Raw genomic sequence first — 13,720 nt, forward strand, 5'->3', positions numbered from 1 at the left:
CCTTAACCTCATGGCCATATACAAGTTCAAATGATGAAAACCCTCAACTGGGATGTGGTACAGCTCTGTAGGCAAAGAGCAACTGCTGCAACACTAGGTCCCAATCATTGGAGGAGTGCTCATTTACGAATTTAATGGAACTTTGGGGGCCATGATACGTAAACTTCTCCACCATGCCATTTGTTTGATGGTGGTAAGGAGTGGCAACCAAGTGATTTATCCCATGAGCTTCCCAAAGGCTTTCCATATTTCCTGCCAGGAAATTAGTTCCTGCATCTGTGAGGATGTCGGAGGGCCAACCTACCCTGGCAAAAATGTCTGCTAGTGCCTGGCACACACTTTTAGCCCTGGTATTGCTTAGAGCTACTGCTTCCGGCCATTGGGTGGCAAAATCCATGAAAGTCAGTATGTACTGCTTTCCTCTGCGTTTCCTTCGGAAAAGGACCCAGAATAGCCACAGCTACTCACTGAAATTGAACTTCGATAATGGGGAGTGGCTGGAGAGAGGCTTTGACCTGGTCTTGGGGTTTTCCTCATTTTTTGGCATACCTCAAGACCGGACATAGGTAGAAACATCGTTGCCCATTCCCTCCCATTGGAATGACCTCCCCAACTGGTCTTTGGTCCTGTTCACCTGATCATCCTAGTGGCCATGGATCATCCATGGCCACTAGGATGATCGTGGGCTAAGCTCAAGAGCTTGGCCCGGTACTTAGTTGGAGCTACCAACTGTCTCTGAGGATGCCAGTCTTCCTGGTGTCCACCAGAAAGTTCCCTTGTATAAAAGTCCTCTTTCTACAACAAACCTGGATTGATTAGAAGAGCTGAGAGGCGGTGGGTTGCTCCATGCCGCCGTCCAAGTCTCTGGAGGCTTTCATCTGCTTCCTGTTCTGTCTGGAACCGTTCCCTTGATGCTGGAGACATCAGTTCCTCATTGGATTGTGAACCTATGCTTAGTCCCTCTGGAAGCGATGTAGGGGATGGGGCTGTTTCCGTTGACTGTGAACCGCTCTCCGCTGGTGCACTATGTTGGGCTTCAGGATCCAGTTGAGCCTCTTGTGTAGGGTTATTGGCTGTTGCCGGTTCAGGTTCAGTGGGGCCCTCTGGGGTTGCAAGTACTGGATTCAGTGCTGGTTGTTCTGCCAGTTCCGGTTCTGGGACTGACTCTGTCTGGGTCTCTGGGCTGGATCCACTACTGCAGTTGCAGACGTTGGCCTGGCGTTTGGGTCCATCACCTCTGACTGAGTCCTGTCAGAAGTTTCCAGAACAGCATAACGGCTGGTTTAGTCTGGCTGTGGGTGACCTTCTTGGCTGACTTCACATGATTGGCCAAGTCTTTCCCCAACAGCATGGGGATGGGATAATCATCATAGTCTACAAAAGTCCACGTTCCTTGTACTGGACAGGCAACTTGGCTGTAGGCAAATTGAAAGAGTTGGACTTTAAGGGTTGAATCGTCACTTGGATCTCTGGATTGATTAAATTGGGGTCCACTCAGGAAGCATGGATAGCTGACACTTGTGCTCCGGTGTCTCTCCATGCGGTGACCATCTTCCCACCCACACTCAGTTTCCCTCTGTTCCAAGGGTATCTGGGAAGTATCTGGACCTGAGGACCTCTGGGGTGATTCCGGTGCAATGAACCGTAATCTGTTGGGGTTCTTGGGACAGCTGGCCTTTACATGCCCTGGCTCGTTACATTTAAAACATCTTCCAGCTGACAGGTCATTGGGGCAAGGTGGGTTGCTGGAGAACGGTGTGGCGGGACGATAAGGTGGCTGGAGGGTTCCTTGGGGGGTAGGTGGGGCCTGGGGTGGCCCCGGGTAGTAGGGTATGGTCTGAGGTTGTCCCTTCTGGTATCCACTCCAACTGCGACCAGTTTTTTCCTTCTCTGCCACCTCCACCCATTTGGCTCCAATCTCTCCCGCCTTGATTACAGTTTTGGGCTTCCCATCTAGGATGTATCTTGCTATTTCCTCAGGAATACCCTCTAAGAACTGTTCCATTTGCATTAAGAAGGGCAAACCTGCTGGCGATTTAACACTTGCTCCTGATATCCAGGCATCCCAATGTTTCACAATGTGGTAGGCATGTCAGGTAAATGGTTTCCACCTTAAGGCTCTGAACCGCTGACGGGAATGCTCGGGTATTAGCCCCATTCTGACTCTCGCCTTGGTTTTAAACAGTTCATACTGGTTCATGTGTTCCTTAGACATTTCAGCCGCCACCTCAGCTAAGGGTCCACTGAGCTGTGGCCTCAGCTCTACCATGTATTGGTCTGTAGAATTCTGTACCCAAGGCAGGCCCTTTCGAAGTTTTCTAAGAAAGCCTTGGTATCATTGCCTGCCTTGTAGGTGGGGAACTTTCTGGGGTGGGAAGTGGTACCTGGAGAAGGATTGCTAGGGTTTGTTGGTATACTCTGCTGAGCCTTTGCCTTCTTCATCTCCAGTGCATGCTTCCTCTCTTTTTCCTTCTCCTCCTCCATACGCTTCCTCTCTTTTTCCTTCTCCTCCAGTTCTTTGGCCCTTGTCTCCATTCCCATCCACATGAGTTCTCTGTCTTTCATATTCCTTTTGTTTTTCCTCAGCCTCAAATCTGGCTAATTCCAGCTTTTGTTGAACCGTGAAGTCTGTCATCGTAACCTCTCTGTTTTTAAACTAACTTTACACCCGAGAGTTAGACAGAAAAAAAAACAAAAACAAAAACAAACCAAAAAAAGACCACACCCACCTTGGCTTGTAAAATTTTGCTGTGCTGAATAGGATACCTATATTCTCCGATAGTGATTGTCAGCCTACAGATTTCAGAGTAGCAGCCGTGTTAGTCTGTATTCACAAAAAAGAAAAGGAGTACTTGTGGCACCTTAGAGACTAACAAATTTATTAGAGCATAAGCTTTCGTGAGCTACAGCTCACTTCATCGGATGCATTCCGATGAAGTCAGCTGTAGCTCACGAAAGCTTATGCTCTAATAAATTTGTTAGTCTCTAAGGTGCCACAAGTACTCCTTTTCTTTCAGCCTACAGAGAAATCCTAAAAAAAAAAACCTAACTCCTTTGGCTCCAGGCAAATAGGAAAAAAAAAAAAAAAAAAAAAAAAAGCTTCCAGTCTGTGAAGGCTGGTGAATTTCCCTGCAGGAGGTTAACTATCCTGCCTTTAGGTAGAGAAAACTCCCCCTCACAAAAGACAATTCCCTTTGGTCCCTGCTCTGGCCCCAAAGCAGGGGGGGGAAAAAAAAAGCCTCTGTTTTCAGTTTAACCTGCTTTCCAGCAGCCCAAAAGGAAAAAAAAAATTCCTTTTCAAATCTGTGCTTCTGGTTCAAAAAAAAAAACTCAAAATGATTTCAAGTTGATCCCACCGCTCTGCCACCATGTCAAGGTTCCTTCCCCACTCTGAACTCTAGGGTACAGATGTGGGGACCCGCATGAAAACCTCCTAAGCTTACTTTTACCAGCTTAGGTTAAAACTTCCCCAAGGTACAAACTATTTTACCCTTTGCCCTTGGACTTCCACTGACACCACCAAACGTTTGACTGGGCTTACTGGGAAAGCGTTGTTTGGAAACGTCTTTCCCCCCAAAAAATCCTCACCAAAACCTTGCACCCCCCCTGCCTGGGGAAGGCTTGACATATATCCTTACCAATTTGCATAGGTGACCACAGACCCAAACCCTTGGATCTTAAGAACAATGAAAAAAAGCATTCAATTTCTTACAAGAAGCATTTTAATAGAAGAAAAGGTAAAGAGAATCACCTCTGTAAAATCAGGATGGTAAATACCTTACAGGGTAATTAGATTCAAAACAGAGAACCCCTCTAGGCAAAACCTCAATTAACAAAACAGACACAAAGACAGGAATATCCATTCTATTCAGCACAGCTTATTTTCTCAGCCATTTAAAGAAATCATAATCTAACGCACATCTAGCTAGATTACTTACTAAGTTCTAAGCTCCATTCCTGTTCTGTCCCCGGCAAAAGCATCACACAGACAGACAGACCGACCCTTTGTTTCTCCCCCGCATCCATCTTTGAAAGTATTTGTGTCCTCATTGGTCAGTTTGGTCAGGTGCCAGCGAGGTTATCCTAGCTTCTTAACCCTTTACAGGTAAAAGGATTTTTTCCTCTGTCCAGGAGGGATTTTAAAAGTGTTTACCCTTCCCTTTATATTTATGACGGGGGGAAAAACAGTCACATTTTAAATCTGCCCAAAGATGGTCAAAGACGTAAGTGGCATTTGGCATATAATTGTCACCGACTTTCAGACGGAGCTGGGCATCTAAGTGTATGGCTACATAGCAAAAAAAACCCACAACAGCGAGTCTGAGAACCTGGGTCAACTGACTCAGGCTCAAGCCACAGGGACTAAAGATAACAGTATAAATGTTTGAACTAGGGCTGATGAAAAAGTGGCGTTAAGGACATTACTGAGCGGGTGATTCAAGTCATGGAGGAGCAAACACAGATGCTGAAATCCTTAATGCTGCTGCAGACTGAGCAGATGCATGTGTGCCCGCCCTCCCTTGCAGCACATTCAGAACTCTTTTCCGTGCCTCCCCCAAACCACTCACACAGTCCTTTCTGCTTTCCACAAGTTCTCAATTTCCCGTTCACTCCACCCCCTCAGACAACTTTCAAAATGATAGCTGGACCTACACAGAGTTTTGAAAGTCTGCTCTTCCCTTGTACCTCCTTTCTGAAATAAAAACCAAGTTTTTGAACGATAACTAACCTTTATTTGTGTCCTACAAATTGAGATAGCAAGCACTACAAAGACATACTCAAGCAGTTTAATCATTTGCTTACTGGAATTGAAGGCCCCAAATTTCACAATTGCTTCCTATGAAAACTAGATGCAACACTGTAGTACCAATCACAGAGATATACATTACTGGTTCTCATTTTCCAAAGTGTTGCCTCAAAGCCTCCCTCATTCAAATTGCCCCTCTGATAGCCCTGGTATCTGGCTGCTCAAAATCAGCCAAGCGGTCTGCCTCAGCACTCCACCCCTGAGCAAACCTTTCACCCTTAGCTTCACAAATATTATGCAACATACAAAATGTGGCTATGACCACGGGTATATTACCCTCATTGAAGTCTAATCTGCCAAAAGCATCACCAGTGCACATTTTATCTGTCAAAGGCACATTCCACAGTCACCTGCACCTACTCAGCCTGTTGCTGAACTACTCCTTACTGCTATCCAGGTTTCCAGTGTAACTTTTATGAGCCATAGTTGTAAGGGGCATGCTGGGGCTCCCAGGATCACTATGGGCATTTCAACATCCCCCACTGTAATCTTCTAGTCTGGAAAGAAAGTCCTCCTTGCATCTTTCTATACAGGCAGGTGTTCCTGAAGATACGTGGTCATGCACCTTCCCGGACCACCCCACGTTGATGTCAGTGAAACACCCACGGTGATCCACAAGCGCCTGCACCACCACGGAGAGGTACCCCTTCCTATTGATGTACTGTGGTCTGGTGCCCAAAGTGGAATGTGTGTGCCATCTATTGCCCCTCCACACTTAGGGAAACCCATTTCTGCAAAGCTGGCTACTATTTCATGCACATCTCCCAGAGTCAAGGTCCTTCGTAACACAATGCAATTAATTGCCCTGCACACTTGCATTAACCCAGCCCCAATAGTTGACTTCCCAACTCCAAATTGATTTGCGACCAACTGGTAGCAGTCTGGAGTCACAAGCTTCCACATTGCAATTGCCACGCACTTCTCTACCAACAGGGCAGCTCTCATTCTGGTGTCCTTGCGCCACAGTGCTGGGGCGAGCTCCACACACAGTTTCAAGAAGGTGGCTTTCTGCAGCCGAAAGTTCTGTTGCCATGCTCATCATCCCAGACCTGCATGACAATGCGATCCCACCACTCAGTGCTTGTTTCTCCAAGTCCAAAAGTGATGGTCCACCATGTGCAGCTGTTCCATGAATGTCAAAAGAAATCTAAAATTGCTCCTATCCATATCACACACCACATCAGGCAACTGGGAGTCTTGTTCAGTTTGGAATTTCGTGATTAACTGCACTGCCATTAGTGTTGTTTTAATGACTTATCAGAGGATAGGAGAGCAGTGAGGGATCTGTCCTTTCACACAAAGATGCCAGGGTGCACAGCAAACAAGGGCTGTTGAAAAATACCATGAAAGAAAGCCAAAAGCCCATGGACCGCCAGGAAAATGCACCATAGGTAGGTACCCACAGTGCATTGCTCACACTGTCGACGATAGTGCCCCAACTGTGGATGCACTCTGCCGACAGAGGGAGCAAGTATGAACATGCAATACCAGTTTTTATTATAGTGCTTTTTGAGTGATGACAACTTTTGTTGACAAAAGTCTGTAGTGCAGACAAGGCCTTACACTTAGATTGCAAGCTCTGTGGGCAGGGGAGCATCTTTTTATTCATTGTTTCTTTAGCACCTGACATAATAAGGTCCTGGCTAATAAATAGTAAGCATGTGTGACATGACTATTTTAAAAGTGCTACAATACCATTAATGCTGAAATGTTTACGTAAAACTAAAATTTCTATCAAAAACAAATTGTTTATCTGTATTTTGGGACAAAATATTACTACTACTAAAAGCATAGGGATAATTGTTTCACAGAAATTCATCCACTCCTGCTACTTAATCTCTGATATTACAATTGTCTCAACTACTGTAACCATCTCCACAACAGAAAAGATTAGGATTCACAGGAGGAACAAGTAGTAAGAACAGATGAATGAAGCAAGCGATCTTCTCTGAAGGGGGAATTGTACAGAAAAAAAAAAAACAGGGCATGGCTAGTCTGCACAGTGGTATTCTTCACAAGTGCACAACATGCTCCAGAAGAATGCTGAAAATCAAAAGCACTTCTTGTACTTAGGGAAACAATCATGAAAAAAAAAAACCCTCAGTATAAACACAAATCAGGATACTCTGCCACTGCTTTCTGTATTCTTCTTATTATTGAAAAGTTGTCCCCTTCTTATATTAGTCAATATTCCTGTTTACACTATTAGAGATACACGGTGGGAGAGGCAATATCTTTTATTGGACCAACATCTGTTGATGAGATTCTTGTCTCTCACCGACAGAACAAGCTTGATAATTAGCAAAATTGGCAATAAAATTAGGAAACATTTGTTAAAATTGGATTCATTCTTAACATTATGCGAGAAAGTAGCATAAATGGAGCATTAGAGATCAGAAATTATGCATACAAGGGTTAGGAAATTCTAAAAGTTAAGATTTCCCTCACAACTGTCACTTGGCCACACTGCACAACATAAAAACAACTTGAAGGTACTTCTTGTCAACCCCTATCCTGAGGGTGAATAAACCAAGGCCAAGAAAAAGTAGAGTTCTAAGGAGAAAGAAGCAGCTTTAGTATGGATGTCTGAAGTGAACATGCTCCAACAGAGCGCACTGTTAAGAATTAAGTTAAATTGAACTTCCAGCAATGGCACTGTTGGCCTATCTCCTCCCACCCCAACCCATTTTCTCTCTACTGTATTTGCTCTTTTACCCAACTTCTTTCCTCTATAAAGGTCAACAAGACTTTTAGCCAATATAACATCAACATATATTTGCTTACACTGTATATCAAAACTGAATTGGAACAATGTAAATAAGAAACAGATACATGATAGGGATTATGGAGTCAAAATCTAGAGGGAGGCAAATGGAAAATAGGTCAAAGATCTTTTTTTTTTTTTAAATGAAGTTCCCCTTTCACATGATTCACAGCCGTATTTTCTTGCTTTGACTGTTGAGCACTTCATTTCTCAGCCTTAATGTTATACTAACTATGTCTTGCAGCTAGCTTCTGTTTTAACAGGAAGATACAAGACTGAAGCCATGTATTTTATTGAGCTTTTTAACTCCTTGAATTGGAGTGACATGACAGGCCTATGAAGTACAGAAGCTCAAATTAAGTAAGGTGTTCTTAGAAGCATCCAAACCAAACAGCATGTGAAAACTGCTCACTTTTAACTTTCCAAACTTAAAGAACTACTGGCCTAATTCTTCTCAGTTTTGGATTATGTATGTCTGAGGAAGTGACTAAGAATAAGAGAAGTGAAATTTCTAGCTAAAGTCATCTGACTAACCTAAAGATAGGTTTTTTCAATGTGAGCTGCCTTCACTTGGTAGCCAGCTGAAGTTCTTCCCATTCTGAGGGAATCCGATTATTTTGTGAATAAATAAATCAGATGAATTTGGGCCAAACTGTTTGCTACTGAGGTTGTGGAGTGGATTCTGGAGGAGACGTCTTCTCTGGTTACTCTTAGGCCACCAATGCTCAATGAGATGAGAGGCATTAGAAGTATTTCATTCCACAATCTCTTATTAGGATGTGTCTCGCTCCTGGCTGGTGAAAGCTAGTAGGGAAGCATTGTGTCCAATACTGGTGGAGACTATCAACACCTCCATTAAGGAGGGTGGGTTGCCAGCTTCACTTAAGCTTTTGTACAGCCTCTCCTCCAGAAACCAATGCTGGAAGTTCAGTGTAGCTAACTACCCATCATCCAGTATCCAACTTTCCACCTGGTCAATGTCAGGTGAAGTTGCAAAGTGTTCCATCTCATCTCATCTCCTGGAGCTACTAGGAAAGTTAAACCAGACGGCATGGTTGCAATGCTTTCAGTATACTGATAATACTCAGCTCTGTCCGTCTGTCACTTGATGCAATCACAGCTTTTAAAGACCTAGCCCAACATCTGTGGGAGACAGCTGGTGCTCCTCAATGCCTCAAACTGAAACTCAATCAGGGTAAACATGAGAAAAAGCAAATGGGTTGGAGGAAGCAACCCAAAGACATGGTATCCCCCACAGATAAGGGCACATATGTATCATATGTTTTAATTATAAGAGTTTATAATATTGGGTTATTGGATTCCCCAGCTGCTGTTAGTCATAGATAAAATTCATGCACTATTTTTTATTTCAGAGTAGCAGCCGAGTTAGTCTGTATCCGCAAAAAGAAAAGGAGTACTTGTGACACCTTAGAGACTAACGTTTATTTGAGCATAAGCTTTCGCTCAAATAAATTCGTTAGTCTCGAAGGTGCCACAAGTACTCCTTTTATTTTTTATTTGTCTACTGAAGATACTTCAAGAATTTCTGACAGATATAATCAATGCTTTTGTCACCCTCAAGATTAGATTACCATACTGCACCCTATATGGGCTATATCTTAAATCAACCCAGAAACTCATACTAGTGCAGCATAAACATGGCAGCCTGTTTCTTAAATGGCATTTCTTGGTGGAAATATGTGAAACCAGTGCTCTGTGATCTGCCATGGCTGTGTATTAGTTTGTGAGTGTAGATTAAAAGGTAGCGGTTTTGAGCTATTAAACCCTAAATGGCTTAAAGCTTGTCTGCTTGAGAGACAGTATCTCTCTTTTTCCCCTCAACCTCGTGTGCTATATTGCCACAGCTCTGATGATCAGAGGCACTGAGCAAGAGCTCCCTTGTTTAAGAGAGGAGCTACCAGTAGAAAAGTTTCCATGAGAGCTGTTCAGCTTTGCCCACATTAGTGTACAGGTCTGTTGGCCAGCAGGTCCCACTACAAGGCTTATTTACTTGGGCTTTGCAGAATGAAGTGGCAGAAGCCTCTGTAGGGATAAGGAATTTGACAGAGTTTGCTTTAGCTTGTATATATTCTCCTTATTAATGCCTGAATGTAGAGAATAGAACTCGAAAAATGGCAATACCAATGCCAAATTAGAAAGAAAACAGTACCATTACCACCTATGCAGAACCTAATCTCCTTTTTTCACCCCTTCATTGACCTTGAAGTTCACTACATAGCTGCTTGTATTGGGACATTTGATCAGACTATGGACTTAATTCTCAAGTCTCAGGGAAGTTTTAATTTGAGTTCTTATGTGAACCAGAATTAAATGCAAAAGCAACTAGATTTTAATTCAAACCACTTGATATGCTCACTAGCTTGTTAGTAATGTGCAAGTGGTACTTTTAAGAATGCAGAAAAATAATTAATTTATTAATAATATTATTAAATTAAATTATTAAATTAAATAATATTATTAAATAATAATAAATAATTTTCCCCCCGTTAGCTAACAATGCAATCCAGCTGCCATATTACATTCTGTTATATTCCAACATTTAATAGAACATAAAAATCCTACAGAAGCCTGAAACAGGACAGTCTCAACTGCTTTTGTGGAAAGTATCAACAGTTCTGTGCTATTGCTGATGAAGCAGTCATAGGTGCCCATGTTCAGTTTACAATATTTGGCATTCCTAGGAAGCCCATACTCAAAATATAAAATTAATACCATTTTCAATTACTATTTGGAACTTTCCTTCTTTTTCCCTCCCATTAAAGATGAGACAATTGTATTTTTTAAACCAAAAGCCAGCTAATGTCTATTTGTCTAATAAGTCTTAGGACTTGCAATGATGTTGAAAAATCTTTTTAATGCTTTTAATTCACAAGAGCGAGAACATTTTTAAATTATATTAAATGCACTGAGTCTATGTCTACATTACAACGCAAGTCAGCAAAACTTACGTCACTAAAGGTTGTGAATATTTCTTCCCTCAAGCAACATCAGTTCCGCAGACATAACGCTGTGCAAACAAGTGCTTATGTTGGTGTGAGAACGTCTTCCACTAACATAGCTTAAGTCGCTTGCGGAGGTGGTTTTTTTTTTTATGCTGATGGGAGAGAGCTCTAACATCAGAATAGAGTGTCTTCACCAGCTATATCAATGCCACTGCAGCACTGTACTTATAGATATCGCATAAGAGAGTTTTGGTGCTGTCAGACTTGGCAAGGAATTTTTTCTGTTTTATCATGGCCATGGATCTAGTTAAACAGAAAGACTCCAATTTCAGGAGTATTATTTTATCCAAATACTCTTATCACCCGATACATTAATAATAATATATAGTGGAAAAGAAGTTAAAAAAAAAGTTCATCAGCAACTCTTAGATCAGGGATTCTCAAACTAGGAGTTGGGACCCTTCAGGGGGTCACAAGGCTATTACCTGGGTGTTGATGAGCCATCAGCCTCCACCCCAAACCCTGCTTTGCCTCCAGCATTTAAAATGGTGTTAAAAGTGTTTTTAATCTATAAGGGAGTGGGGGGGGTCGCACTCAGAGGCTTGCTGTGTGAAAGTGGTCACCAGTATAAAAATCTGAGAACCCCTGTCTTTGATAATATGGAAGGTTATCATCTAGTCCTTTCTTACATCAAATCCCTAATCAAGGGAGTTCCTCTTTCATAGTAATGGGACTATTCTTCTCGTTTGATTTGTGTAACCACCATGACTGCCAGGTTAAAAAAAAAAAAAAGTTAACTCTCAGACCAACCTTGCTCTCTATAGACTACACATCAGTTTTCTTGTGTGCCTGAAATCTGAACTACTTTGGGAACACCTTCTAGGTCAGCAGTAGAATCATACAGCAAAGTAACATGAAGAAGAGGGATCATGAAATATCTCATTGTGCTTTTCCCATTTCTATGACAGAATATATAAGATAGTAAATAAAGAACATATAGAGGTGTAAGAACACATGCTAACCCTTTACTGGCTTTAAATTTATATAGTTTTATCTTGTAAGCAGGCCAAGAATTGGCTCCTTCTCCCAGCTCTCTGGCACCATAGTTCTTAGCAGGCTCTTTATGCGCTCCACAGTGACATCTGCTCTCACCAGCGCTTCTCTCCAACATGGAGAGAGGGCCGACTGTCCCCATGACATCACTAGGGAGAGGAACAAAGGAGTGGGTTGGAACAACCACACTGCCAGCCAGAGGAGCTGGTTCCTGGCCTGTCATGGAGAGCCATCTCAAGAAACAACACTTCCCTTAATACCCTGACAGTTCTATCTAGCTATTTCTAATGTTCTTAGTTCCATAAATTCTAGGCGCCCTACCAGATCAAAGATGCCTAATATAAGTTCTCTCACTCCTCCTCCTGTTGGATTATTTCTATAGGCCTTTAAGAACTGGTCATTGCTCAAAACTCCAACAACCAACACACCTATACCTTCTCCCTGCATTGCTTCTGTTATTCCACCACCCAACACTCTCACATGCATGTGCGCGCACACACACTCCCCCCCCCACACACACACACACACACACACCTTGTGACTCCCTCCCAACTAGGACAATTGAAAATCCCTCACCCCCCTCAAAAAAAAAAAAAACTTTGTAATTTAGTTAAAACAATGATTTGTGCTGGATCATGGCTCAGTTTCTGATCAATGATATAGTTATAGTATGATACATTTTAGGTTTTATGTTAAACGTGGGTGCTTTTAAATAACGTGAAAGGCATTGAGCTTTTGATCGACACTGGAAAAACTGAAATAAAATAATTTGTGTAGTACATTTCCCATTTAAAGAAGAAGTCACCAATCTGACAAACTCATTCTTCCCTCTCTATATTTTTCTCCACTCTATTATACAAAATTAGCTTATAAAAATATAAAAAAAACCATTCTATTTAGTAAGACATTCTTCTAAGTCTCATAAGGCACATGCACAACCCATTAAGTAAAATGGGCATACAAGATTTGTCATGAATAAAAAGAACAAACTAATAATTTCTTACTGTGTTATAAGCAAGCAAAGCTTAAAGTTGGCATATGTAAACATTTGTGCAGTTGTCACAAGTTAAACAAGCACAGTACACATCACTAATATTACAGCCAATAAAATACTGGATACAAAAAATTTAGACACAGATTTGTAAACTGTAATTTTGATTTATGAACACAGGGATTGCCATGCCTAATCAGAAAATAAAATCTGGTATCTTTCCTGTGGCAATGACAACACAACATGCCAAAAGAAAGGTGAAAAAATTCGCAATATTTTTAATCAACTCTACAATTAGGTACAAAATTGAGAAATACAGCCTAGAACAGGAGATTAAATTAACCTCATTTTAGCAAGTTTAACTACAAACATTTTTAAATTGTCATTACTACAAATCATTTATATAAAATGGTAAATGTACAGGGCACTTTGCAAACAGAATAAGACATTTAAACAAGACGCTCCAAAAGAGTTTGCAATTTAAGTCATGCAAGATATAATGAACTGCTGTTAGATAGTTGATGCAGTAAGAATCAGGAAGCCAATCTAACAGCAGAAGTTAGAATGGGGAAGGGAATAGCATGATGTGGTTAGATATGGAAGAGGAAGATGACTAACAGCAGCATTTTGAACAAACTAAGGAAGAGGAGGAGGTGGTGAGAGGCCAGAACAGGTCAGAGTCATCTAGTACTTTTTAATTTTATGTTAACTTACGTTCCGTGCAACAATGGATCAAAAGGAGGATGCTGAGCTCCATACACATGTTGGATACTAAAGACAGAAAAAGAAGTGATCACAAATTTGACAAGAGATTTAAAAAATAAATATATATATAATTTCATCAACTTTCTGTCTCAAAGAAGCACATATAAAAAGAGTTGTTGCTAAATATACCATTATAAAGAGTGAGCAAAAGTCACAGTATATGGCAAGTGGGGTCATCATTTCCATCAGGATTACCATTAAACCGTAAACTCCTCAGGACAGGGATTTTGTATAAGCACACTGTTGAGACCTAATTTATTTCTTAAAAATCAGAATTACAATGAAAACAAAAATTAAAGATTTTTTTTAAACACAGAGTGCATGTTGCTTCTGAACCCCTTCCTTTTCCAATTAACCACATTCTTCATTCACCTGTC

At 41.6% G+C, this 13,720-nt stretch overlaps 1 protein-coding gene across 8 annotated transcripts in view; it reads right to left on the reverse strand.

Annotated features, from left to right (window-relative positions):
* The window catches only part of TBC1D22A (TBC1 domain family member 22A), a 476,952-nt gene that overhangs the window by 450,783 nt on the left and 12,449 nt on the right, over positions 1-13,720 (reverse strand). For 6 of the 8 annotated variants that reach the window (XM_038410573.2, XM_043496369.1, XM_043496361.1 and 3 more), the window contains exon 2: positions 13,293-13,349. The exons of the other annotated variants lie outside the window; for them this stretch is intronic. In XM_038410573.2, coding sequence (XP_038266501.2) covers positions 13,293-13,349 — 57 coding nt within the window. The remainder of the gene's footprint in view (positions 1-13,292; positions 13,350-13,720) is intronic. 8 annotated transcript variants of the gene reach the window in all.

Source organism: Dermochelys coriacea, chromosome 1 (assembly GCF_009764565.3).
Source record: "Dermochelys coriacea isolate rDerCor1 chromosome 1, rDerCor1.pri.v4, whole genome shotgun sequence".
NCBI lineage: Eukaryota > Metazoa > Chordata > Testudines > Dermochelyidae > Dermochelys > Dermochelys coriacea.